The sequence below is a fragment of the Haliotis rufescens genome, unplaced genomic scaffold (assembly GCF_023055435.1).
Source record: "Haliotis rufescens isolate VD_foot unplaced genomic scaffold, xgHalRufe1.0.p SCAF_5, whole genome shotgun sequence".
Taxonomy (NCBI): Eukaryota; Metazoa; Mollusca; class Gastropoda; order Lepetellida; family Haliotidae; genus Haliotis; species Haliotis rufescens.
The window spans coordinates 26,878,936-26,905,582 of record NW_025964223.1 but is presented as its reverse complement, the minus strand read 5'-3'; the positions used below and the strand labels follow the sequence as shown (position 1 = coordinate 26,905,582).

General features: G+C 38.5%; 1 protein-coding gene across 8 annotated transcripts in view; it reads left to right on the top strand.

Annotated features, from left to right (window-relative positions):
- LOC124110579 (glutamate receptor ionotropic, kainate 2-like) overlaps positions 1-26,647 on the top strand; it is a 111,553-nt gene that overhangs the window by 59,158 nt on the left and 25,748 nt on the right. For 6 of the 8 annotated variants that reach the window (XM_048383662.1, XM_046469926.2, XM_046469928.2 and 3 more), the window contains 2 exons: positions 12,862-13,070; positions 24,764-24,919. In XM_048383662.1, the coding sequence (XP_048239619.1) occupies positions 12,983-13,070; positions 24,764-24,919 (244 nt within the window). In that variant the 5' untranslated portion in view covers positions 12,862-12,982. Of the gene's footprint in view, positions 1-10,434; positions 10,555-10,601; positions 10,716-12,861; positions 13,071-24,763; positions 24,920-26,647 lie in introns of those variants that run through there. The other 2 variants (XM_048383661.1, XM_048383660.1) reach the window with 2 other exon arrangements.

The following is a 26,647-nucleotide window of genomic DNA, read 5'->3' as shown; positions in this document are numbered from 1 at the left end:
CATGCATTATCGATCGGGTTGTTATGATATTTTTCTACCGCCCAATCATATTACTCAATGGGATGATTGCACAGTAAATGGTTCCACAAGTTGGAAAAGATCTGGGCACGAAAAGCTATACTCTCATATGCATTTTCCTGTCTTCTCGAGGACCGTGTTAAAGTGCATTGAACCATCTTCTGGAAGGATTGACTGTTTCGGTTAGATTGTCCTTTGTGGTAATGACGTTATGACGTGACAAGGTCATACATATTTGCTGTGTATCCATCCCTGGATATTACAGAGCTGTCGAGATGAAACTCACAGACAATGAATGAGAACTCATTATCGACATCATGCAAATATTGACCGTACCGACATAAAACGTTATTTCGCGTTTGTAATATGACATCATTTCAAAAGGTTCAGCTTTATTGTTTAGCCCTGAAACAACGTGTATACTACAACGGAATGATTAAATTAGTTTTGCATTAAGCCACGAACAATAACTAGCCATTTGTTTTCTCCAAATGTGCGCCGATTAGCACTTTAATATACCCGTGGGGGTATTTCCCAGACACCTCGATCTGACTTGCCATTATTTGCATTAGAAGCACTTAGTTGCCATTTCAGTCGTATTTCTGAGGAGTCCTGCTTTAATAAAACTGGGCACACTATCTGCCCTTTTCAGATCCATAATTCCTTTGAGTGTCGTGATTGTGCGAAGCAGCTCCCAGCAACTATAGTAAATGACTAATCCAAGGTAATCTGTCAAGCAATATATTCCCTTGTCAGTTGTGAAAGGCGCATACGTCAACATCACGTTCAGTTGTCCCTCACCAGATAAAACTGCGTCTACGAGATTCCCTTCATAGCAACGGAGGCATATCCTGCATGTATCTATTTTATCTCTGCTCTCGGAGGAACAGGTTCTTGTAGAGCTGCCAAAAGGTCAGCGCAGATATTTCGGGATCATCTATTTGGACAAGCCATTGGACCCACTGTATCTCTTATGGTGTCATGTGTCGTATAATGCGCTAGAATGTCAGCAGAAGAATCCCATATATATTTTCGTCAGGAAGAAAGTGAAAAAGTTGTATCGTTCGATAGTTATTGTCTTGCGCAGAAATCCCCATGATTCATATGGTAATACATATGAGATGGATATTCTTGCACGCTATGTTCTGAGTGTTTATTTTCTCGGATATCGTGTCCTCACAAATCTGCTGCTCATATGCATCCGAAAAGTGACAGGGCAGGCTAACCTAATTTCGGAATGAGATTTGCCATTGACGTGTGATAGAGGCATGCCTCAAGTGTTACATGTTATAGAGACACAATTGATTATTGTTTCATGAGAATAATCTTCATATTTCAAGAGGTACAAGATGGTAAAGTTCCGCTGGCATCTCACCCACACTACAGATGATAAGACAGCTTACATGTTCAAATATACCCTGATGGCATTATATGACAAGAGGAACATCTTGTCACATCTGCCTTAATACATTCATAATACATAATACATTCATAATAAAAACTACTTTGTACAATAGCTCCCCTTTGTGATTTCATAAAAAGCCAATATTCGCTCATTTAATGGCACTTTGTCAGCACCGTAGCCATGTGCGGATCGATGCTCATGCTATCAACCACTGTTTTGACTGGTCCAGATTTGACACCTCTGACAATGCTTGATACAACTGCACTCGAGATTTATCCGCATATCGGCATATCTGCAGATATCGACCCTACTCTTAGAGCATATGATTAATGTTGTTACTTCCAGAAGTTGTCCCATGAATTGTACAGATCTGTGATTCTGTTTTCTTCAATATGCATGGAGATGCACTGATCTTTGATTTTTTATGTAGTGAGTAACAATTTAGAACGAAGGTTTGTTAAAATAGAATTCTTTGAAGTAGTTACCGAGGCTGCTAAGCCAATGTTCTTATCTCTGATGAACCAAGCATTTATAATCTAACCGTCTCAACACTTAATTGAGGCTTAATTAACTACACGTTATGGACAAATTACTGATAGAGAGATACGTCCAGTAGTCAGTTTCTGCATCATTTTGAGGATAACAGAGGTTGAAGATGAACGGGAAATTGACCAGATTTCCTCCATCAATTTCTCATCAAAATTAAGATTTAGCTTTTCACATATAAGAGTAATTACGAGTCGCAGAAATACCTGACAGCCATGGTGTTTAATAACCATTATTGTGTCCAATCCATCGTATTTCTGTCGTTGCGGCTTCTGAGCATGCATATTCAGGGTGAATTACCGGCATATGGCAAAGAATCCTTCCTCGGATCCTGATGTATTGCCTTCCAAATGCAGTTAACACGAACTATTTTGAAAAAGCCCCGGTTTATCACTTCTTGATTGACAAATACACGGAAAATCGAAAGAACTTATATATTGTAGATTGTTTTCTAATGTGATGATTAAGTCTGATATTGACAATTGATATTTGTTTTCCTTTCTGAAATCCAATTACTATTTTAATAGTGTACGTACATCGATTACATATATCCAGTGTAAGAAAATGAAATTGTTCTAGGAAAGTGTTTCAGTAAACACATATCTTTAAATTCCGGTGAGAAAGAAGTTCCACAGGAGCAGTTTTTTGCAGTAATAATTATATGAACGGCAATAATTTGACTACAAACTACCAATTGTACTGGTTCACTTATAGATCATTTTTAGATGACTTGGTTGGGCATTTTCCATTTGTAACGATCAATATTGTAACATTTGAGGGAGGGTTATTGTCTTCAGTAGTACCTCGTCTTCGATGATATGAAATATAAATATGGTTTCACGAATATACCAGGTAATGAAACGATGGAAAATGGCATGATTCTGGATATATTACATTCTTGCATCCTTTGTTAGATCACATTCTTGTTTATGCATCTTTTTCTCGACGAGACACTGTCGTATTCTTCGCACATGATAACAGGTCAAGAGTTTGGATTACTAATTAAAGATTGAAATATACAATTGATGACACTTTATTACTAGAAGCGTTCAATTAAATGTAAAAAAAACAAGAAGACAAAATGAGGCAAATATTCTATCTTGCAAAGCGAAATTCATTTTCCAAACCAATATACATTAAGGCCGACCAGAATTAAAACACATCTTGATATGTTCATTGCTGAATGGAAGAAGAGTCCTTATTGATCCTACATTGTCTCCGTTTCTCCATTCACGTCAGAGTCATTTTCCAAGAAATTTATATCTGTCCAGTGAAAAGACTTTTCACCAAAAGAGGAGCAATTTTTCAATAGACACAACAAGATTGGAACGATGCTGTGATCTCGACTCTCAATTCTGATCAAACTACAAAGGCATCCTGAGCCTTTGAAAGCTTTCGGATAAGTTGGAATTCACATTCATTTTGCTAATTCTTGCAGTATATTATTTTCTGTTGCTTCGTATTTAGCAGATGTATATTCATTATTGGTAGTTTCTCGAGGTACTCAAGGTTGGTGAGGTACTCACATTGAATTAAAAGCAATGTCTAATGGGAGTCATATTCACACGTCTGCCACAAGAAAAGAAACAAATTGTCCAAACAAAACGGACCATGGATTAAAGTATTGATAATAACACTGAACATTGTGTATCTGTGATACGTGGATGTACGAATGACGCTCCCCATCAACAAGGCATTTCTACTAGTCCGAGAGACTGACCTTTAAAAGTGCTGGTATTCATTTAGTGCGTATGAATTAATCTGCATTCACTTAAAGTGAAAGCTACGCTATGTCCAGTTTATACAAGAGGGTATATCATGCAATGTACACTTAGCAATACCTAAAAAAGAGAAAATAACCATTTAGCCAAATACTTCTCAACAAAACCTCCCATGCATTAATTAACAGTTGACGTGTTTTTCTCTTAAAAGCTGCTCGTTCCCTAACATATCTGTACCATTTAAAGCTGAAAAAAATGTCTTCCCATTACGATTGTCGACAAATACTGGTCAATATTAAAAGCTATGGCCTGACCTTTTCGTAAGGATTAATCCACGACTAATACGATTTACGAAATATTAAAACTACTCTCTTTCCAGTGACTGCATAACGGGATTTACTTTGCAAAAACCATTACACCGTGATCTCAGCTGAGTATTTCAATTATCACAACTGGCATTCGTTGAAGCTAAGGACACGACTCTTATTGACTGCAAATAATGTTAAATAAGCATCTGTCGAAATGCCTGCGCAAATAAAACTGTTTGATAGATTCCAGTGCTCCAGGTGGGTCAGGGCGGCGTCTTGGCAGTCAATAATTAGTCTGATAATTGTCACTGGAACACGTAACGGAACCCTCAATCAATTTTATATATAACATACGCACGTGACAAATGGGGTTGTGTTCGCTGTCACATCTTGAATGTACTAGGTAATCATTGATTTGGCTATACGGTCTAATCAATGTTGAACCTCTAAACAATACTATATGACCTGTAAATATTGTTGTCAGTGCTGCAATTCTCCTGTGATTCATTCATATGTGTGGGTGCGTGGATGTGGGGTGTGTGTGGGGGGTGGGTGGCCGGGTGGGGAGAGACAGGGTAGAGGGTGGGAGTGTAGGGGGGTGGGGTGGGGGGTCTTGAAATGTAACACTGAATATGAATTTCCCAAGGTATGTTAAGTCACATATGCCCTGAGATAATATATATATATGAGATAATAGGTTTATAACTTCAGTATGCTGTTTTTTCATTGTATAAAGAAGCAAGTTTTTTAGAAGGTTCGCATTATTTACTCATTATATCCTGTATGTTTCTATGTATGCGTGTACATCGCATTCTTCTTGCAACGCTCTGGCTAATTCAGTAAGTCACTGTTTATTTTCGTCACAAATAATTTCAAAAATCGGATAACAATTCTCCCAATCTAATTTTTTGCACTGCGCAACACTCATTCAAATGATAATTTCCCAAAGCAGTATTATTCATTATCGCATTTGCGAGACACCAGTGAGCACAGGTATGATATTAACTTTTTCCTTGCGTTTTTATTGTATTCCTTTAATCATCTTCATGCGCATGCCCCAGAAATGCATAATGCATTATGGCCCTTTCTGTTGCTCGGATTATAGAGGCGCCAAATCTGGATAACAAAAGAACTTTTATGTGTGTTTGTGAATTGCAATCCATGCATTAACACCTGCATGGATGGTGCATGTTCAGCGACGGCACCTGTTTTCTCCATCAGTATGTCACATCTAGAATATAGTTAAGAAATTATGCACTATGTTTTGTATCAATAGTATGCACTACCTTTCATGTAGTGAATGCACGTAACACCTGTTACATCTACACAATCTATGCACAATTTTTTTGTATAAAAAGTACTCACACAAAACCTTTGTATCTAGATATAAAATATCCAATAAATTTTGTCTGTAATAAATGTAAGCTAAGGAATGGCCACTGTCCACTTGGAATATGTATGCAATACCTTATGTTTAGGCAGAATGAATACAGTACCTTTTGTTTCTTTTGTGTTAAATTTCAATGAATGTATAAAAAGAATATATATATATATATTACTCATTTGGGTCTAGAACATTCCTACAATTTATCTTGCACTACAACCTACATACACCCAGCTGAGTGTTTGAGTAAGTGTTTTGTGCAATGGTGACTGGCAACATTATTATTTAGAGATGGGCTCAGCGTTTCTTCACAGATTCTAACAGAGAATTGAGCTCTTGTGAACTTTGTGTAATAAAGTCTTTGATGTCCACAGTCCCAGAAGTAATTAATGCCGGACGAGTGATTTAATAATCCCCAACTGCTCCCATTCCCCTTGGCCTAACATGCTGTAATAACTACAATGACTCCAATGTTTCCAAGTCGGATTTACTCAATCTTCCTCCATGGCCTAAGGGCTCCCCACATCACTATTTACTTTAACATGAGCAATGTGGGGAAACGATACAGCTCTGTTTCCCATTTCCCTTGACACGGGTTCTAAAAGATTACGTTTTACTATCACCACGGTTTAAGCAACACAATGGCGCTATCAGATAGCTGAAACGAGGGCTACGGTGGGTATTGTAGGTTAAGTCAATATGACATAGAAGGAGGCTGAGTATTTTTGGTTACCTTAAGTGAAATGTTTGTTGGAACAAAACTCATGTTAATGCATCAACCGAGTTAGGTTTTTTTGTTCACAAATGTGTAACTATGGTTACACGAGCTGAAGGGACATTAAGGTTAATATAAATTGACAAATATTCAATGGGGTTTTGAACAGATGTGCAAAGGAATGCATTAAAGACAGCTGGTTTTAAACCCGGGTCGTCTTTATAACATCCTTTAATTCTTTAATTATTTTTGGCTTGTGAAATCAATCCATTGAGAGAATTTAGTCGTGTATATATCAGTATTGACTCCGCGATTCGTATATTGGAGTATGTATTGATTTGCCAGAATATAATATGTAAATGCCGTACATGATGTTACCATTTCACACTGCTTGAAATCGGCTCATTTGTGTACTGTGTACATGATATATTGACTTTATCTTCAAAGAAATCATCGATAAATGTCAAAGTTATCTACACTACAAACGGCCCCGTTTACCACATTGTGGGGTTAGACAAGGATGTAGTCTCCTTCATTCATCATTCATTATCCTGTCGCAATCACTATCGAATCACTAGGCTTCCGTCAAAAGTCCGATTTTTCATGGCGATTTTCCGACATTAATAGATAGCATCAAATGGGGGTGTGGTGGAGGGGGTGAATGCTGGCGTAATCATGATGGAATCCTCAATCAAGACCTGAGTCAACTCTGTTACCAGTTCATATTGTAAAATGACCTTTCTAGATTTTGGCATTGGAGGGGATCGACCGCGTGTCGGGTCAACGGGTAATATATGGGTTTGAGCTTTTCGAGTTAGCATTATTAAAATGCTTGAATGGTTAGAAACCAGATACGATGCGTTGAGTTTGACATAAATAAACTCTCATAAATGAGGACGACCGACTGAAGACATCACTACATCACTACGATCTTGATGTAAAGTGTACAATGCACTCAGATATAATAAATCGTATCGAAGACTGATCTTAAGTGGAACATTTAACCGTCTGTTGGATGTTATGGTGCCTATTCAAATGAAATTGAGTGTTTCACGGAATATAAACATAGGTCAGTTTCACTTTCCCGAACCTTACATGAAAATATAAAAAAATCTACACAAGAGGATAACCAGTCTCGATCATCCGCCCAAACAGATTCCATTGGGCGTGTAAAGCTAAATAGCGGTGTAAGTATATGTATGAAAATCAGTGATGACACGAGGTGTTCGCGAAAAGAGTAACCATGTCCTGACCTACCGGATCTCACTTCCGGAAACCCCGGACCGCTCTTGTAACTTGTTAACTTGTTTTTAAGTTTTTATTTATATGTTTGAGAAAATGACATATTTTAATTTGTTACGTATTGGAAAACGTGATAGGAGCTGAAAATAAGTTATTCCCTGTTGAGAATCAACATTTGACCGTTCCCAAATGTACAAAAAGTATAGCCACTCAGGAAATTGGGTTATAGCGTCAGCAGAGTCTGTTTTCATGAAAGCTGATATTATATTTAGGAACAGCTTGCTTTCTCATAATTCCCACTATAAACATATTATTCATATTGCATCGTCTCGTATAAACACACAGAGCCCTTGATTCCTTAGTGATCCAAATTCAGAAATATCCATGACTTGAATAAGTCGATTAGTATCAAAACATTTCAAATATGGTAATACTATGGTAATTCCATCGCCGAGTGTTCTTGCATGTCTACATCGCATGGGCTGCCAACACTCATATGGCACTTGAAGTGAAAATGAATGCATTGTTGAAAAAGCGATTGATTCAATGATTCAAACTAAGTCATTTACATATCGTGAAATTGTTCAAACGTTAAGTGCTATATTTGTGAAAAACCGCATTAACGTGTCAAAATACCATTATTCTTTCAGCCTTTTTAAAAATCGTCATGTTCTGGCGATCGCACAAATCTCATAACAACTAACCATTATGAAGCAACGCAAACTTGAACACACTGGGAACTATGGTCGATTCAGTCTGCATTGGCATTCAATAGATTCCGCTGTGTCAGACTTCTAGGGCTTCAGCACCCTACCATTAGGCCAACTGTGATCCAATATACTTGGACATGGATAATGACATCTGGTCCAGGGTTTAACGTTAAACAGCCCATGTAGCCAGCCCGTTATGGTCACTTCAAAAGGCACAGTGTTCACCATACTGAAAATGCATCAAACGAAATAGAGCACTGCTCGGGACTATCAATCCCTTTATCTATGCTTGAAGGTAACTCCAGAGAAAATAGGCTGAACTTGTTACTTGCCTCACTGGTCAAGTCTTCTCCCTGTCGGCCCAGTAGGTGGTCGGCATAGGTTCTGCCATGATTGAATTCCTTCTGTGTATGCCTCCTCGCCCAAACACCCTGCGACAAAAAATTAAGGTGTAATTTACTGGTAATAAGACTGTTTTATTCAAGCAGAAGATGATTATTTTATCAAATAAAACACCACACCGCCATCATGGTCTGCCGGAAACGATGATCTGCTGACTTGTGTATAGGACATGTTTTTGAAATTGGTTTTACTTTATTATACTCATTTCGTGGGAAGGTTTTAACGGTGTATGCCTTTATTTGCTTTCTATTTATCCTATGTTTTCATTTACCTTGGGCATTATTAAATGGCCTATGAAATTATAACCATTATACTATATCCATCATTCAAAGTCCTTGTTCTAAACAGTTGCTTCTTTGCAACATGTCATTTATTTCACTCTACCATTTTCGCTGATCATTGATTGAATTTGTCCACAACATTCAGTCATGTATTTTTTATCGTGGAACGTCTCTACTGCTCGTGAAAGCACTTAGTAGATTCCAAGGATGATCATTGCTTCTCAGCAACATAGTTTGAATTGTGAAGAACTAAAAATAGTGGAAGCGTGATCCTATAGTAAATTTCCCATTAGGTAGTCGGTTCTTTTTGTATGTAAGCGTGGAGAATTGGGTTTGTTACTGCTTATTATCTTTTTAACCATCGGTCCATGTGCTAACTCAGCGACATCTGGAAGGTGGATGATCAGACACACGATTTGGAGTTGTGTCGTATTTACCATGAAGTACAATAATCACGTGAATTGTCGTCCATTTTATAAAACCATCCAACCATACCAAAGTACATAATAGATACTATTAAATTACACAAAGAAGGATGTCATACATGTATCAAATAATTTAATGTAGAGAAGGTAGAATAACAACTTAGAAAGCCGCAGGATGCATTAATGTGGGAACGCTTATCACTTTGTGGCATGATCTGGAGTAAAATATTCTGTTTTATCTTGGCAAGTCGGAACAGCTGCCATTGTCTATGTTAGTGCATATTTACTAAATGTCACCACGTGTACAATGAACCTATGGATTTCATTATTAACATAATGTTCTGTTATTCTGACTGATAGGAATGTGAGTACGACTAAGGCCTTGCTTGGTGTATTAATTTTATTGATTTACAGAACGTTAAAAGTCGATAGTTACTTTAATAACTTTAATTTTACTATGTTTTGCTGCTGGACTGCGACAGAGAATATATTGTACACACAGGTCCCTGAAGCAATACAGGTCCTGCGTACATCCTTTTCAAAATTAAACTTCTGGTTAAATATCAAATGAAGGCGGCACAGTGAGCGGAATTATTTGGCCAGTTGGGACATATTTACAACAATATCTATCGGGATCCCCGATACACGGGCTTGGCAATTATTACTCATGTGAAGATAACGATCCCGGTCGTTACGTGAGAACACCTTCGTCAGATATAATCTTATGTATTGCATGTATCTACAGAAACAGATTCATCAGTCTAATATGTGTTAAGAACAATCATCTCTAAATCAATAGAGATTTCTGCAATTCTTCGGCAGTCATCTTGACTAAGATTGTTTACATAAATTACCTCTCTGATCCACAAACTGTCACAAGAAAAAAATCAAAACAATACAATTCTCATATGCTAGTCTATAAAACAACTTATAACACACCTGAGCACCATGAAAAAGCGGAATAACTTTGCCAGCTATATACAATCTGTAGCCATTCAGCTCGTCGGGCCAATCATGTACATTATTTATAACGACCCACAAAACACATTGATCCACAGCTAGATGCGTCCACACCAGCATGTATCAGTTTACACTCGTTAATACATACACGTATATCATTGGCTGACAACTGGTGGCAGTAAACAATGGACGCATCAAGCCGGACTTCATACAACACTATAGCCTTTATTAAACAAAGCTCGCGCAAGAATTAACGTCCTGTGTAATCTTCTAGAATGTTTGTGTGCGATACGTATCGCCCCTGCCATGTGATTGCTCTTCTGGTCACACTAAAGTGATCATCTATTCAGGCAGGTTGGGTCAAATATCAAATGTCTTTGGTAGAACTGAGAACGAGAACCGTTAACAACGTGGCTACAACGTGAATGTATTATACGGTAAGGAGTGGTTGTTAAGCTATACACTTGCTTAATACAAGCATATTCTCGAAGTCGTTATGTTACCAATATGGCCGGAGACATTCAACTCTATAGTATGACATGGACTCAAGCATCTACGTTCTGGGAAACATGCTTGTTTGTTGTGTACTAGTGTAGCAGTAAGTTAGTCTTGATACAGTTGTTGTGTTCAGTTAGATTGTTTCAACTAGGTCACACTGGTGGTCTATTTTTACCTTGTAATAACAACACTGGCAAAATATATCTTCATTTCCATCACTCAGCTTATGACGTGGTTGATGTTTCCCCTTTGTTGGTGAGGGACCACCCAGCTGTGCATGAACAGGCCACGTGTGATTGTGTATATCCGTTATATGATTGTATAAGATTATAGAATATATTCCTGATGTTACGTTCATTTCAATATATGTATCTTTATATGTATTTGAGAAATGTGTTCATTTATTTGTTACTGTTGCTGATATTTGACTACCTCAAGGGCATTATTTATGGGATTGTTGAACGGACAGAACAGTAAACACTCTCACCATAGCAACTGCGCATAAAACAGCTGCTTATGATTGAATCTTATCTATATCCTCATTTCACACTGCGTATCTTGCCGTTGTGCAACAAAGATATGGTTGTTGTGACGGGGAGTTTCACGTGCTGCCTCCTGTACTAACGAATACCGCAGAGCAATCATTCTAAAAAACCTGTACAGTTGTGTTATTATTATCATCATTATCAAGAGTCGAACCCACCGAGAACTTTTCGTAGGATGTGAAGACTCCCCAACACTGCAGCCTTCTGCATTACCCAGATTGTCAGAAGGGCTGTTTTCCTGGCAGCAAACCCGGGTTCTCTCCCAATGTCAGTCAACAGATTGGAAGGTACCAAACCTAAGGCACCGAGAACAAATGGGAGTCGGACAACTTTGTACTTAAGATGCAAGCGTGACATTTCGAAAGCGAGGTCCGCATATTTGCCATGTTTTTCCTGAATCTTGGCAATCGCATTAATGTCAAAAGGGACAGAAAATTCAATGAAATAAATTATTTCGTTGGATTTATCAAAACTGATAAGATCAGGTTTGTTGACCTGGATACGTCTGAGGCTGTATACGGGCCTATTCCAAAGAATTATATATTAATCCTTTGCTACATATTCTGGGTCGTACCATGAATGGACCTCTGAGTCAAAACCACAAGCATGGCGATGACGGTAATAGAAAGATCGAGCAACTCCACCATGCGGCTTAAGATACCGTTTTTGTGCCAAAGCTTGGCATCCAGTGACAATGTGTTGGACAGTCTCATCAAATTCATTGCATTATCTACATTTCATATTTACATTTTGATGCAGAATTACACATTGACGGTTTGATTTGGAAGTGACTGGTCCTGAGCCTTCTGTTTAACTTATCAGGCCAGCCGACTTCATCCAAGAGAAGGACTCTCTGCAGGGTTGCTTATCTATTCAACACACTACACATTAATAGATGCAGTGGTCGTTCAGGAAGCCTCTCCTTGCAAAACTTGAGTCTGGGCTGATTTGATATGGCACTCATTTCAGTAGTATAGAACAATCAACAAAATTAACATTACATTGAAATTATGTACCACACCCCAAGCACCTTTAAGAAAACTGTGGAATACCTTGTTTTCTTCATGAGTCTTGACATGACAAATAGATGTCTGCAAAAGTGCACAATACAATTCTATCATGAAGCGCTTCCATGTTAATCAAACCATTGGTAAATATAAGCGATTGAGGGAAAAGTGAGGGTGGTGGGATGTATTGTCTGACATGATGCTTCGTGTGAGGGTATCAGTACCCTGAATTTCTTGTTTCGTCCAATCAACAACACACAAAAGAATACGAGAGGATAGGAACAGCATAAGTATTTGTGGCTTTGACTTTATTATTATTATTGTTGTCGTTGTTGTTGTTGTTGTTGTTATGATTATCATTATTATTATGCAGACTGGGGGAGTGCTCTCACCACGGAGGCTGAATTGGTCCCGTTTTAGGGGCATATTAATCTCATGTGCCATATGTTAAAACATTTAAGATAAGAGGGTGAGCCTAATCATGAATCACCGGCATGTATTTCCTGCAGAGATTGCAGACCGTCCATGGGCATAACCCGTAATATAATATATACACTGAGATTCACACACCATGGATTGAGTTAGATTTAGGAGCCTCCAAACAGGGCTCTTAATTGAAATAGACATGGCGATACATCAATTGGTTTAGGATGCTGTATGGAAGATCAAGCTAATTTCCCTCCTTTGGTTTCAGGTTTAAGTAAGGCTGGAGGGATGCGACAGTCGTGGTTTAACTGAACGGCGGGATTACTGAGACGGACACAAAGAGACGAGACTTGACGAGGATATATCGTTAAGTATCGACAACAGTAGGAATGTACGCCACCACAGCTTCATTTGGAGTACTTGTTTTATACGTCCTTCACCTTGTGAATGGGGATCTACCCGACAGATTGCGGATCGGTGAGTATTATTGAGGGTGGATCATACTTCAGTCACTTTGATCATACTATAGTCACTTTGATCATACATAAGTCACTTTGATCATACTTTAGTCACTTTGATCATACTCAGTGGTCTAGTGGTGGGACGTCTGCCTGGAGAACTGAGGATCGAGGATGGCACTTGTTGTTTCCCTGTCTGGCGCTCGGCATTAAGGGACAAAACAAGGACTGGTACCTCAGTGGGCTAGCACTAAATCGGCTTTAGTCCTTGTATAAGCAGCCACACACACACACACACACACACACACACACACACACACACACACACACACACACACACACACACACACACACACACAAATATATCGACCGAACAGAACTTTATATGAAACATGTATGTTGTTCATTTCACCCTCTGCCAATTTTGGCGATAGATCAATTTTTCTTAAATTTTAATAGTTATGTTTATGAAGCCTCTCACTTTAACAGTTTCTAATGACACGACGAATGAGTCATTCGGTACAGAATTGTACTCACATGAAAACACCCACGGCAACATGTGTGCAGTGGCAGTATCAGAAACCAAGGCTTTGTCCTCTCCAGGGAATATGATAGCATAAATTGCGCTTCATGCCCGGGTAACTTCGTTTATCAGACGTTTATTGAAGTGGCGCTTATTATTCTAATGACTTCACCCGTGTCGAACTGTTATATATACACACATCAAAGTTTCTTTAAAATCCGTGTAGCACTTTGTTTTGTAGACTTATGGTCCAATTCCATGACATATATTGACATGATAGTTGACTGACGTTTCCGCTTCCTATGCTACGCTTTCGAATAATGTCATGTGACATTGTATCATTAGGGACCGACTATCAGATATTCTGGTGGGAGCCTGGTATTTTATAAAAACAAATGAATTGGCCCAGAAAATTATTGAAAGAAATACCATTGTTGCAAGCTGTTTTTTCTAAAACATATAGTCAGGCTCAGAAATTTAATTAAATGCATATCTGGTTTTGCAGCTGTACCTGACAAAATATCTAATCTCCAGACAAAATCCCAGCCCCCACCGAGAAAACTAAAAGGTCGGGTCTCATATGACGTCACCATTGTGAGGTTAGACATACAGAACGCTGTGACGTATGGCATATTCAACATTGGACATATCACTGTAACCACAGAATCAATCCAGTAAACACGCTCAACACGGTATTCGTTCTGTTATAGTGCAGGAATACGGCGGGTAGCGTTCACAATAAATATTCTAACGTGACGTACGTGTCGTAACAGCAGTGCGTAACACGATACTAGCACGTTATAGTTTGTAGGCAGTGCTTTGTCATTACAATCTGTGTCAAGGTCCTTGAACCATAGTGAGTGAGATTTCAGCAATATGCCAGCAATATCATGGCGGGGACACCGGAAATGGCCTTCACACATTGTATCCACGTTGGGAATCGAACCCGGGCCTTCGGCGTGACGAGCGTACGCTTTAACCACTAGGTGTTCGTTGTTACGTGCCACTAGGCCATCATACTATCATCCACTTGTGGAAAATGTTGGGACCAATGCATTTGCATCTAAATTCAACCGTTATCCTTCATTCTGTGTTTGGGAAGGTTATTCTAATTAGTACACATAACCAATTATTCTGAACGGATGTAACGACACACAAGATGTACACATGTACAAAAAAGGACATGCATATCGCACTAGATTTAGATATATGTATTTTATTATACCATTCAAGCCAATCATGGTACTAGACATGCCCGAGCCCTGGTCAAAGGATGTGTCTATAACAACGCTTGAGCAAGAGTTGTGTGACGCTCTTTGTGATCATCGTGGAGAGAGCATGCTCGATTGTACCTCATAAATTGTGAAATGTATACACAAAAGGCTGGAACTGCTTGAATATTGCTAAACATAACGGGAAGTTGTCTACTGGAACGTTGAAGTCATTCCTCTTCCTCACAGATTTGCGGATAGTTTGTGTTCACTTCAAATCTTTATGCACAGATCTTAATATGAAACAGATGAGGCGGTGTCACTGGTCTCTTTTATTTCAAGGTCAGCTGGGTAAAACTGGACGGGAATTGTCTGTTTGAATATTTTTCAACAATATCAGATCATCGATATACCTGATAGTTAAACGACTTGGCCAAATTTACTTGTTTGGATTTTTCACTCTGACATGCCAACAAAATGTTTTACCTCCACACCCAATCAACTGTCATTGTATAGCCTCGTAAAAGTGATATGTCATCGTAGACTTAACCAGGCTGGTCAAAACATGCATACAGAAATTCGTAGGCAAAACCACATGTTGTCTTCAGATATGACCTTGGCTCAGCATCCGCACATGAAACCATGGGCCTGCTCAAAAGGTGACATTGTAAGACTGAGGGGCAGGGGTGGCCCATGGCCAGTTGTCAGAGGCTCCGCAATTCGCAGTGAAGAATTGCGTCCCTTGGACACGCCAGAAACCTATGATTGTGGCTTCGAATGCCGGTTCGCCCCGACTACGTGTCTTGGTTTGTCAGCTCCATTCCCGTGCTCCTGGGTTTCACCGAAGTGGAAAATGTGTAATTACTATATTACTTTGAGTTTTATTCCAAATTTTAAGCTGACACGCCGTGATAGAACTGGAATACTGTTCAAGGAGGCGTTAAACCCAACTCACTTACTCACTCACTCGTAAGACTGACCGAAATCTACACCTTCAAACATTATCTAGTGGGTAATGGTTCCGTCATCATATATGACTTTTATACATCATATACGGCCTGGCCAAACATTATCCCTTTAGGCATAGGCAATTAAGTCGTGGAGGTGATCTGATATGGCGTGTTTAGTATTTTAAATTCCAGCTTATAGAACTTGATCTGTTTGTCTCCGGATGTTTGTTACATTATATTTGCAGTTTTGTTGCTATTATACGATCACCATCCATTCTCCTGTTGTTCGGTGTCAAATATTTGAATACTTCCTGCTAAACACATCATAATTGCAACAATTCTTTCACTTATAAATCTTGCGTTCACAATCAAATATTGACAGAATCCCATGTTTACTTTTGATCAACAAACCTTTATTACGCCGTCGCGGATTATTTCTGGCTTTCAGAGTCAAATACCCACAGATTTCTCCGTTTACCTTTAGAAAATGGTCTGGCAGGGAAAAGATCAGCGTGCCCAATTGTACATTTATTCACGGTCTTTGAGAAGTAAGTTCTTTAAATATTGAAGACTTACGAGGATTCACTCAGTGCCCCTCGCGACTGACAACGTTGGAACAATAAGACGCATGCAATGTTATCAGTAGACGCCGATTGAGCCAAGACGCCGCTGACGCTTTCCATTGCAATATCCGTCATGCGGTGATACAGACAGACAGTGTTTGCTCACCGTAACCATGCTTATATTAAGACTGACCTTAAACTCTTGATCAACCCCATCTTCAACTGCGTTATTTTAGGTTTAGGGCTAAGCCTCAGTCTATAGGCAGATTGAGTGGTTTTCCTGAATATGAAATAGACTGGAATCCCCCGAGAGTTAGACGTATATGATTGTCTAGTTTTCCCAGTCTAAGCCATATTCTCAACAGATCCAGCGTATGGCGTATCTGGCCGATGTCTACCGATAATTTCCCCGTTGTCTTTGTAATGCATATTCAAGATAAAGCTTCTCTTCTTATGGCTCCGTTGAGAGAGACGAGGTCCCAAGGTTGATATGTGTTTTGTGACTTTAGGCAGATGCACTGGTGTTAGGTCGAAATTACTGGAGATATTGGTTGACATGAGTTAGCATATATGAATGTTTTGTCAAACAGGTTCTACATGTAGTTAGCCTTGCTTGGTTCATCACATGCGACATCTCCACAACATGATTTGAGACTCACATGGCCATGTATAGACTTGCATAAATCTATTAGGTAAACATTATTAGTTAAAATCATAATAAGATCATTTTTAGATTATATAAACAATAGGAACAAGTTGTCCACTGTCAGCTTATATAGACTTGCCTATTATAAGGATAGAATTACTTTACACTCATGAAGTTATCATTCAATACAGCTTTGGAGCAAGGCTATACCATACTCTATAATTATAATAGCCGAATTGGATTCACGTGGTCAGTTTTCATTATCATCTTGTGCTATATGTACAAATACGATTCCACCATCTGCCATAAATAGGTTGCCACTTGAAAGAAAAAACACCATTTAAACGCATCACGGTTTTTTTAATAGTAATGTGTATTTAATAATAAGACACTAAATCATGGTTAAACAATCACGATACAGCAATATTACACCGTCGTTCAAATAATGCTGCAACAAACGTTTCATGATGCAATACATATTAATCAACGGATGCAAAACGAGAGAATCCTATATCGCTTTGTGAGTAACTATGTCAGTGATTATTGCAACATGAGCCATGTGATACCATTCAACATACATTCTTAAATGTATCCCAGGCGTAGCTAGCCCTCCCCATGTGGTCTCTAACCTATGAAATCATATCATATACACATCACTGTTGTTTTCCCAGTGTAGAAACATTTGACTGCAAGATGTTTCTCAGAATCTGTAGATGATACTTTGAAGCTGGTGATGTGACTACGGGATCTCCTGCACATTTTAGCGATATGGTATATATCCATGTCCACTTGACCACACTCCACCAGATGAAGTGTAATATGCAGAGAGACTGTAAGTTCTATTTGAGGCTTGATTTAACATTTTTGAAGACTTTCCAAGATTTTTGCATATGGCTTCCTCTCGAGTTTGGTAGGGAAGAATGTTTGATGAGCGTAGAGTATGTTGTGATTCATCTGGTGTGGGTGTCGTTGAGTCCGAGCTTTTCGCTATCAGCAGCACCCAGGAGAACATTGTGTTAGGATTGCTTCAGTCATGTCTTTGTTTAACCCCAAAACACAACCATCATACTGGATAGGGGATAACGTATAAACGAATGTTTAGGTAGATTGGAAGAGTACAGTGTCCTCCATGTTGCTATTCAGGGAAATACGCTTTTCTATTTTGAAACATTGTTTGAAGTTTGCAAGTTGATACAAGTAATTAACATTTTTTTGCATATGCAATGGAAACAATAAGATACACTTTTTCATAAAAAAATAATCTCGCATACGTTATAACAACGGTGAAACATCTGTCTAAACATAAATATTTAAAAAATCTAATATTATTTTTATACATTATATTAAAAGTAATAAAGTGGTTCAGCTATCACTTTCCGGATGGCTGGCGTTTTCATACATAATTATTGTTCGCGGTGATAAAGTGATAAAGTAAAACGCATGTGGAAAAACACATGCATGTCGTCTCTGGGTATTTCAATAAATGTGCCTTCCCCTAAGCTCTTCAGAACATTATACTTACATTAATGTCTGTAGTTTATTCATCTAAAAGAAATAGCTCCCCCAAGGACGTGTATGTTTTCTTTCAAAAGTATATGTTGTATTCTCTAATTGACACAGGGATCTATGAGAGGAGCACCACTAGCCCTGATAAGTAGTTAAGCAGTCTAGAATTGCAAATGGGAATATTGTATGACGGGCGTTTTACACATCTGCGATACACAATTCAATGCGCATAAAAATGTGTGGGTTTTTTTTTCAAAACTTTTTCAAACTTTTTCATGAATATTTACAAAATGCAGATTACAACATGTTCATGATCTGTAAGTGAATGTTACAATCGATAAATGTCATCGTAATCATGTATCCAATGTAAAAGGACTATCTGCAGATGTTATGTTCACACGCATCCAGCAAACTGTAATATCAAGACTGACAAATATTTTAATCGGACTTCAAGATTGGCGGTGAATAATCTAAGTGTCATGGTATGATAATCAAAATTGAATCAGATTGTGTAAAATGTGTATTAATCTTCTTTTTTTAGGAACAAGACCTGGAACTTGTATCATGTTTGTAGCACCACAGAATTATGCAGTTGGTTCAAGGAAGTATAGTGAACGAAATACGTCTTGTTTAATATATGAAAATTCAAATTTCTTCAAAATACTTGTCTTACTACGCCAGGGTTCTGAAGCATTATTAAACTAGGGAGACAGGGCTCTGAAGCATAATGAAGGAAAGGAGAAAGGGTTCTGAAGCATAATGAAGGTATGGAGAAAGTGTTCTTAAGCATAATGAAGGAATGGAGAAAGGGTTCTGAAGCATAATGAAGTTATGGAGAAAGGGTTCTGCGGCATAATGAAGGTATGGAGAAAGGGTTCTGAAGCATAATGAAGAAATGGAAAAAGGGTTCTGAAGCATAATGAAGGAATGGAGAAAGGGTTCTGAAGCATAATGAAGGAATGGAAAAAGGGTTCTGAAGCATAATACAGGATTGGAGAAAGGGTTCTGAAGCATAATGAAGGTATGGAGAAAGGGTTCTGAAGCATAATGAAGGTATGGAGAAATGGTTCTGAAGCATAATGAAGGTATGGAGAAAGGGTTGTGAAGCATAATGAAGGTATGGAGAAAGGGTTCTGAAGCATAATGAAGGTATGGAGAAAGGGTTCTGAAGCATAATGAAGGAATGGAGAAAGGGTTCCGAAGCATAATGAAGGAATGGAGAAAGGGTTCTGAATCTGGTAGAGTGTTAATGGGTACAATTAATGCAGGATTTCTATCTGAAAACTAAGTCATTAATCTATGTTTGAAGAGAACAGAGTAGCGTACATATGGAGTATTTCACACGTGTGCTGGGAAATACATAGTTAATATATCAAATTGCCCTTGTGTTAGTGAGAATTCCTTGGGATATTAATGGTGAACGCAGTGCACAAACATGCAAATGTATAGATGTGGTGTTTTAACAATGTCAGGCATATCAGTTTCACGTGTTACTGTAGGATTCTCGATTAATCCTTCATAAAGAGACTACCACGTAGAACGTAGGTTAAGTTATTCACGAGGTTAAACAGAGTGTCTGCGGATGTGAGGGGTGTATTTAACGCTAGTTTGAACAGTATTTCAGTGACTAGCAGTTTTCGTAGGCTCGTTGATGTTCACAACTTTGTGGATTCTTCGAAAACAGGCACGGATCAAACAGACGAATGATCATTATCTGGGCAACTCGTGGACTCGAACCTGCGACTAGCGGATCCTGGCTACTAATGGATACAACTCAGCGAGCTGTGTCCTCGGAGTGACAAAACCGTGACCCGTCACTGCGTGCTCGGTGTGACAACTGTGTAACACAAACAATACACTATCACGCGCATGAGCTGATCCCGCAAAAGCTGCAGCTTCAGCAAAAAGGGGTTTATGTGGCGCTATTCTAGCCTGAGAGTCAAAATATTAAAACTATTATATCTTTAGGAATCCATGTCATTTACTTCAGTATTGCTAAAAGGTATCCATTCATCATAATAAAACGTCTCGCTAGAAATGATGCGGTTCTACATTACTGAGCAGTAATATCCACAGATAGGTCCAACATACAAATCGACAACATAATGAACGGCTGAACCGCATGGCTCTTTTAATAAGTTGAACTTCGTATGCTCGTCACAGAGACGATTTTTCGTTACATCTGTAGCCTTGACAATAAAGCTAGTTTAGCTTTGGATACTACTGCTCCGTATATTGTACAGTTGGAAGTGGTCAAAATGTTCATTTTCGCTCGATGCGAAACAGAAATTAAACATGACTTTGACGTTGGATAATGACCCCTTTCTCGTTTCTCGTACATTAACGTACACTTTCACATAATTCGCTTTTGTCTCTTGTGGCGCTGCCGTTTCAGCGATTTTTATTTACAAGGAGCTACCATATTCCCACAAACATGGTGGTTCCATCAGGGCATGGCTTGATTTTGTCTGTGTATGTGCTATGAAAACAGACCAGGTTGAAACCATATATATAGGAAGGAAGGACTCCAAACCAGTCTAATGTGAGAGTTGGGTTGAGTTGATAATGGCAGTCATCAGTGGATAGTAAATATACGTGTTGGCGATCCGAGTGTGAGAACGCGATGACCTGTTTGTGAAGCTGTGACGTCTGTACATTATGAAATGAGTAGACAGATTCTGCACTCATTACAACGTAGGGAGGCATTAACTGAGATTTGAAAGACTGTTAATTCGCAGAACAAGTATCCACTTCAAGGAACATTGAAGGACAGGAGATCAGGGCACGTCAATAACTTAGCACCCTCACTGACATTGCCCGAACCTTTCCTCCAAACTGTTAATATACAAGCGTCCATGTGGAATATTTATTAACGGTCGCTGGCACGAAATCAATATGAGTGACTACATCACGGACTTATAGTCATCCCGCTACTTCTACTTAATGCTGTGGTGTTTGCTCTCAAGTTTTATTTGGCCTTTTATTAGTTTCGAGAAATCTTCATGTTCGTTAAGGCACGCCACTTTGTCATAATTCATTTAAGCAAATGATCAGCATGTAAATATTTTGACACAGGAGTTGATATGTTACAATTTCCAAACTCATTGTGTTCTTAGATTTATTCTTTCTAAGGCAGTGATATTATGCTTTCTGGAGGGAAATTCAACTTTGTCGTATAATCAATAATACTGCAAAAGCAGTGTTTGAGGATAATTGTTCATATACGTTTTTGAATTATGGGTCACGGCATGGGGCTTACAAACCAATACGCATTAATTGTACATATTTTACTTACAATCATCATTATATTGTGACGGTGATCAACTGATGGCTCATGACATCGATATTTCAGATTGGTACCTTGGCTTTTGCAAAGCTCTCTTTGGCCTCATAATGGGAGTGTTTCACTGACAATGTGTCATTAGAGGATGAAAAAACCCATCGTTCAGCATCGGTAAAAGCAAGTAATAGGTCGTTATTGATGAGTGAAGCCAGGCCAAATTATCTTATTTGTTTGAAAGTAATTCCCACCAGAGACAAAAGATGTTGTATGTGCTTATTCAAAAGATGACAGCATTACAGGATTAATTGGTAAATGGTAATTGGCACGAAAAAAATGTACGAACTGCATTTTTTATGCAGGCATGTAAACATTTGGACGTAAAAAGCTAAAGTATTGCTTAAAAATTGTTTATAAACTAGCAAAGTGAAGTTAATATTTGATCACTGGTTTGATTCACTGTTGACATTAGTACCCCGGACAGCTACTGTTCATGGCCTGAACGGATCTTTAAGTACTGACCTATCTCATGCAATAACATCGTTTTGCATCAAATAGTATTAGTTCCGTTGTTTATCAACACCAATTCGTATTGCTACGTGTATCATGTAGCTGAAATAATGATATCGTATAAATAGATTATCTCCGTTTGGTATCTCGAAGAGGGGTGGTCTGAGACAGAGTGTCCCTGCAAGTGGCAATTTTGGTTACATTCTGATTGTGATATGTATAAAAATGAGTGCTAGAGGGGATCATCAATAAGATTGATACCCCTAATATAATATTTAAGTTATTGTTCATATATCGTGCCTTAATCGGAGCTGTTTCAAGCTTTGTTCTACACATAGTCGTTGATGGAATATATCATAATCTATAAATTACCAAGGTCTTATTTTCAAATGACTCATATTAAACTCTTAGTAATCGGGAAAGGTTTGTAGCTGAATATTGCGCTAAACTAATTTAATAGATTTTACCGTTCAACAATCCAACTAACTATATTAACTATTAAATTCTTTTTCGTATTGTTAAAGTATTATTTTTAGCAGGATATCAATTTACCATGATCAAACTCATTTTAGCATGTAATTCTATCAACAGATACGGAAATAAATAAAAAGTATATATGATGAATTTATCTTTTCGGCTGATTGACTCTAATATCATTTAGTGTGATGTTGGTGGTGTTGTTTTATGCAGTTTTATTAATTAATCATTTCGTGGTTCAAACGGTAACGACTAATCATCCCTCAGTACAAGTTTGTAGAAAAGATAGCTTTCCCTTCCTTTGATAATTCTTTCATGTCTTACTCGTATGCCCCCATAGTGCTCCCTCATTCCGATTTGTGTTGTATTCAATTTATGGTTACCTTTTTTCACAAATAATCCTTAGAAGACAACAGATTAAAATGATGCGTATATTTCTTTGTAGTCTAGGACATATAGTTCTCTACACAGATGTATGACACAGCTTCTTTATTGTGATGAATTACAAAGAGGAAGCAACGGCAGGTATATCAGTCTTTTGACTACAATTAAGGTGCCTTTTGTTTCAGAATTGCCATTAATGGATGAACGAAAGATGGAGCTGGCACAGATAATCACGCACATCTATTGAAATTCATGCAGATCTGTCTGGCGTTGTTCCATCCGCCGTTAATTTTGATTTATTGCTGCAATCCTTTATCGAAGATAATGCTCACGTCTAGAACCTTTAGCTCTAAGAATCGTCAGTCACTGATAACGTGATGCAGAAAGAATTATTGCCACATCAGTTGACCTCCATATCCGCCTTCAAGAACTTGGAAGAATCCTAGAGATATTCGACTCTTCTTCGAATCAGATTCAGCTTATGAAACGTATTCCCCATGTACTTTGATTTTTGGGAAGGATTCGTGTTACAGCTTGAAATATAACACATAAATGTTGGCAGACACAAACTACTTTGCCTGAAGCAACATTGCATCCAATTTTTACTACAGTATCTCCACACAATTCCAACTTATTAAATAGTTCAAACCGTATCGATCTCTTTCTGAGAAGTTTCTAGCAGGGTCGGGTGGTCAGGCTTGGTGACTTGAATGATGCATGTCATCGTTTTCCAATTGCGTAGATCGGTGCTCATGGTGTCAATCACTACATTATCTGGTCCAGACTCAATTATTTACAGACCGCCGTGATATAGCTGGAATATTGCTAAGTGCGGAGTTAAACAACAAACAGACAAAGAAACATGTTCAATAGTTATACCGATAAACACGTATACTTTACATACATAGTGGCTGTAGGTTCATAACCCCAATCAATTTACTCGTACTGCCATGCTGGACTGATGCAGGATTCCCTACCTTGGCCCATCTACACATCAATCTTATCTGATGATTCAAGTGGCAACAGATGCTGAACGAAAAACCGCAGCATTTAACATATTTGTCTCAAACTTGGTTTTGGACTCGCGTTGACAGACCAGGAACTATTATTTCCTATAGGATTTCAAACAACGGCTTAAAGATAATCCTTTTCAGGACTGGACATTATCTCTTCAGTCAACAGCAACCGCTCAACTTGCATATCCATGACAACTTAATCCAATGACTTTGAGAGCTAATGTTCGATGTATCGACTTTAATTTGTTAATTGAAATTTGTCGACATGATAATATTTCACGGAAATAAAGACTACGTGGATTATGCCTGAGACAAAACATTATTGAAAACGAGTATCACCTGCTACTGTGTTGTCAACATCACAGCGGACACCGAATGAACTACATTAGGGCATATTTTATTTCTAACCATGGACACGATAACTAATCTGCTACAGACCAAAATGAATGTGCCTCATGTCTTTCCATTGTCAATATGTATAGACAATTGGAAGTGAACAGTTAACAATAAATTAACTTTACCAATAACTTACTATATCAGGATCATACAATTGGGTGTATTTTGGGCCATCGGCCTTGAACTGAAACTTACCTGTCGCAATGCCTGTATGTAACAGGTTTTCTTATATCCTATCTTATGTTTTCAGGCGCTCTGTTTGAGAAAGAGCATGATGGTCAGCGCCAGGCATTTGAATGGGCAGTAGAAAAGATCAACCTCAGGAACGACGTTCTTGGCAACACCATCGTCGTGGTGGACGACCAAGAGGTCTTGGAGCAGGACAGCTTCAGTGCCCAAAGAAAAGGTGAGCTTCCCCCGTCGTTCAGTGTTTACAGCTACAGCTGTCTGTGTAATTAGAGAGTTTTGGAGGCTCTCTTTATTGCTGAAACACCTCATATGATTTAGGATAAAAAGTGCACTTGCCGTTATCATCCTTTATCAATAACATTCAAGATTATGTATATTTACATGGCGTATTAGTTGTTTCTGAAACAAGGCGATTACGCCATGGAATCTGGTTTAATTTTTTCTTCTTTCAGAATGCTTTCTTCAAACCCATTTCAAAATCCTTACAATCCTATGCTCTGTCAGTTTAAGGTCACCTTGACATGAGGTCACTTTTACATTGTCTATAGAGGTCAAGAGTACATTTGACTTCCCAAGACTACTGTAGGTTTGTGTAAGTGTCAATGCTATTTGTTAATTTGACATATTCCCCAGTAACTTATATTTACCACCGATGTTCATACTTGGGCCAACTCACAGACACTGTTTATGACGATGTATTGTTGTCTGTTTCTTGTTTCTTCTATATACTATTTTCGGGACAATAATAGGTACATGTATTAGTTATTTGAGATGTAGATATTATTTGTCATGACTGCTTTGAAACATAATCGATTCTAAATGTCCTATTAAATGTAGGCTTGTTGTTCGGCAAAAACATATTTTATATCCAACCAAGGTTGATACGAAAACAGAAGTAGCCCAACCTTGTCTAAGACCATACGTTATAATAAGTAGTGCAGCGATCATGCCACAATGTCACCTTGTCCTTCGGCTCATGCTCTATAAGCATGATCGCATGATCAGTAATAATAGAAAGTGCTTGGATCCACTGCAGTTGGTTACACATGTATGCCATGCTATTCTTCACATCTTGCACACCAGATTTTATCGTCAATACTATTTGACCCTTGTCTCGACTTCTCAATTGTGCCAGTTTACACTGAGCCCGGTCCCCCTGTGTGGCAGGATCGACCTCCGGTTTGAAGTGGCCCGCCCCCAATAACCAATACCGATTCCCTTCCCCCCTTTTGGTCTTTTCTGAACCTATTTACAGTAGTCCCATCGCTACCCTCCAGTGTTTGGACAAGCTGTCGATTCGATTTACCCGGAAAAAACGGGAAAGGGATGCCCATGATTTTAAGATTTGAATCCAGTTACGTCTTCCATAATCGATGACTCTGGCTAGGAGGTGATTGGTGCGATAACGAATATGAGGAAATAGCTTGAAGAGGAAAAGCTTTTAACTTTGACTAATATAAAATCGAAGAATTCAGGCCTTGTCCTCTTATGCGATGTGACAATTTTACTAAAGGCTGGGAAACTGTAACTCAAGACGTGTCAAGTCCTAGAGGTAAAGGAAGTAAGCCCCGTGTCTCATTCATTGCTCTGACGGCATTTCGTGAGCTCAACACTCCCACCTTGGGGACACTGTCAAATTCGTTTAATGTAAGGTGGTGTTCTTGTACCATTGAAATCAATGCAACAAATAGTGTCTTTTTCAATATCCTCTTTAGTTACATAGAGGTCGATTTAGACCCCATGTTGCGCAATTGAAAGTAATGATGTAATGAAAAATGCAAGAGGCTAGTGACAAGATCATTACATTATATTACAAGGGCTAATTCAATAACCTTAGAGTCGCACGTGTTCATCATATGTGCCTCAAGGGCATTCCGTTTTCTTATCAAATTTACAAATGTATGCATGCAGCTGTTGCGCTTCAACTTTTACCATTTCGTGAAGC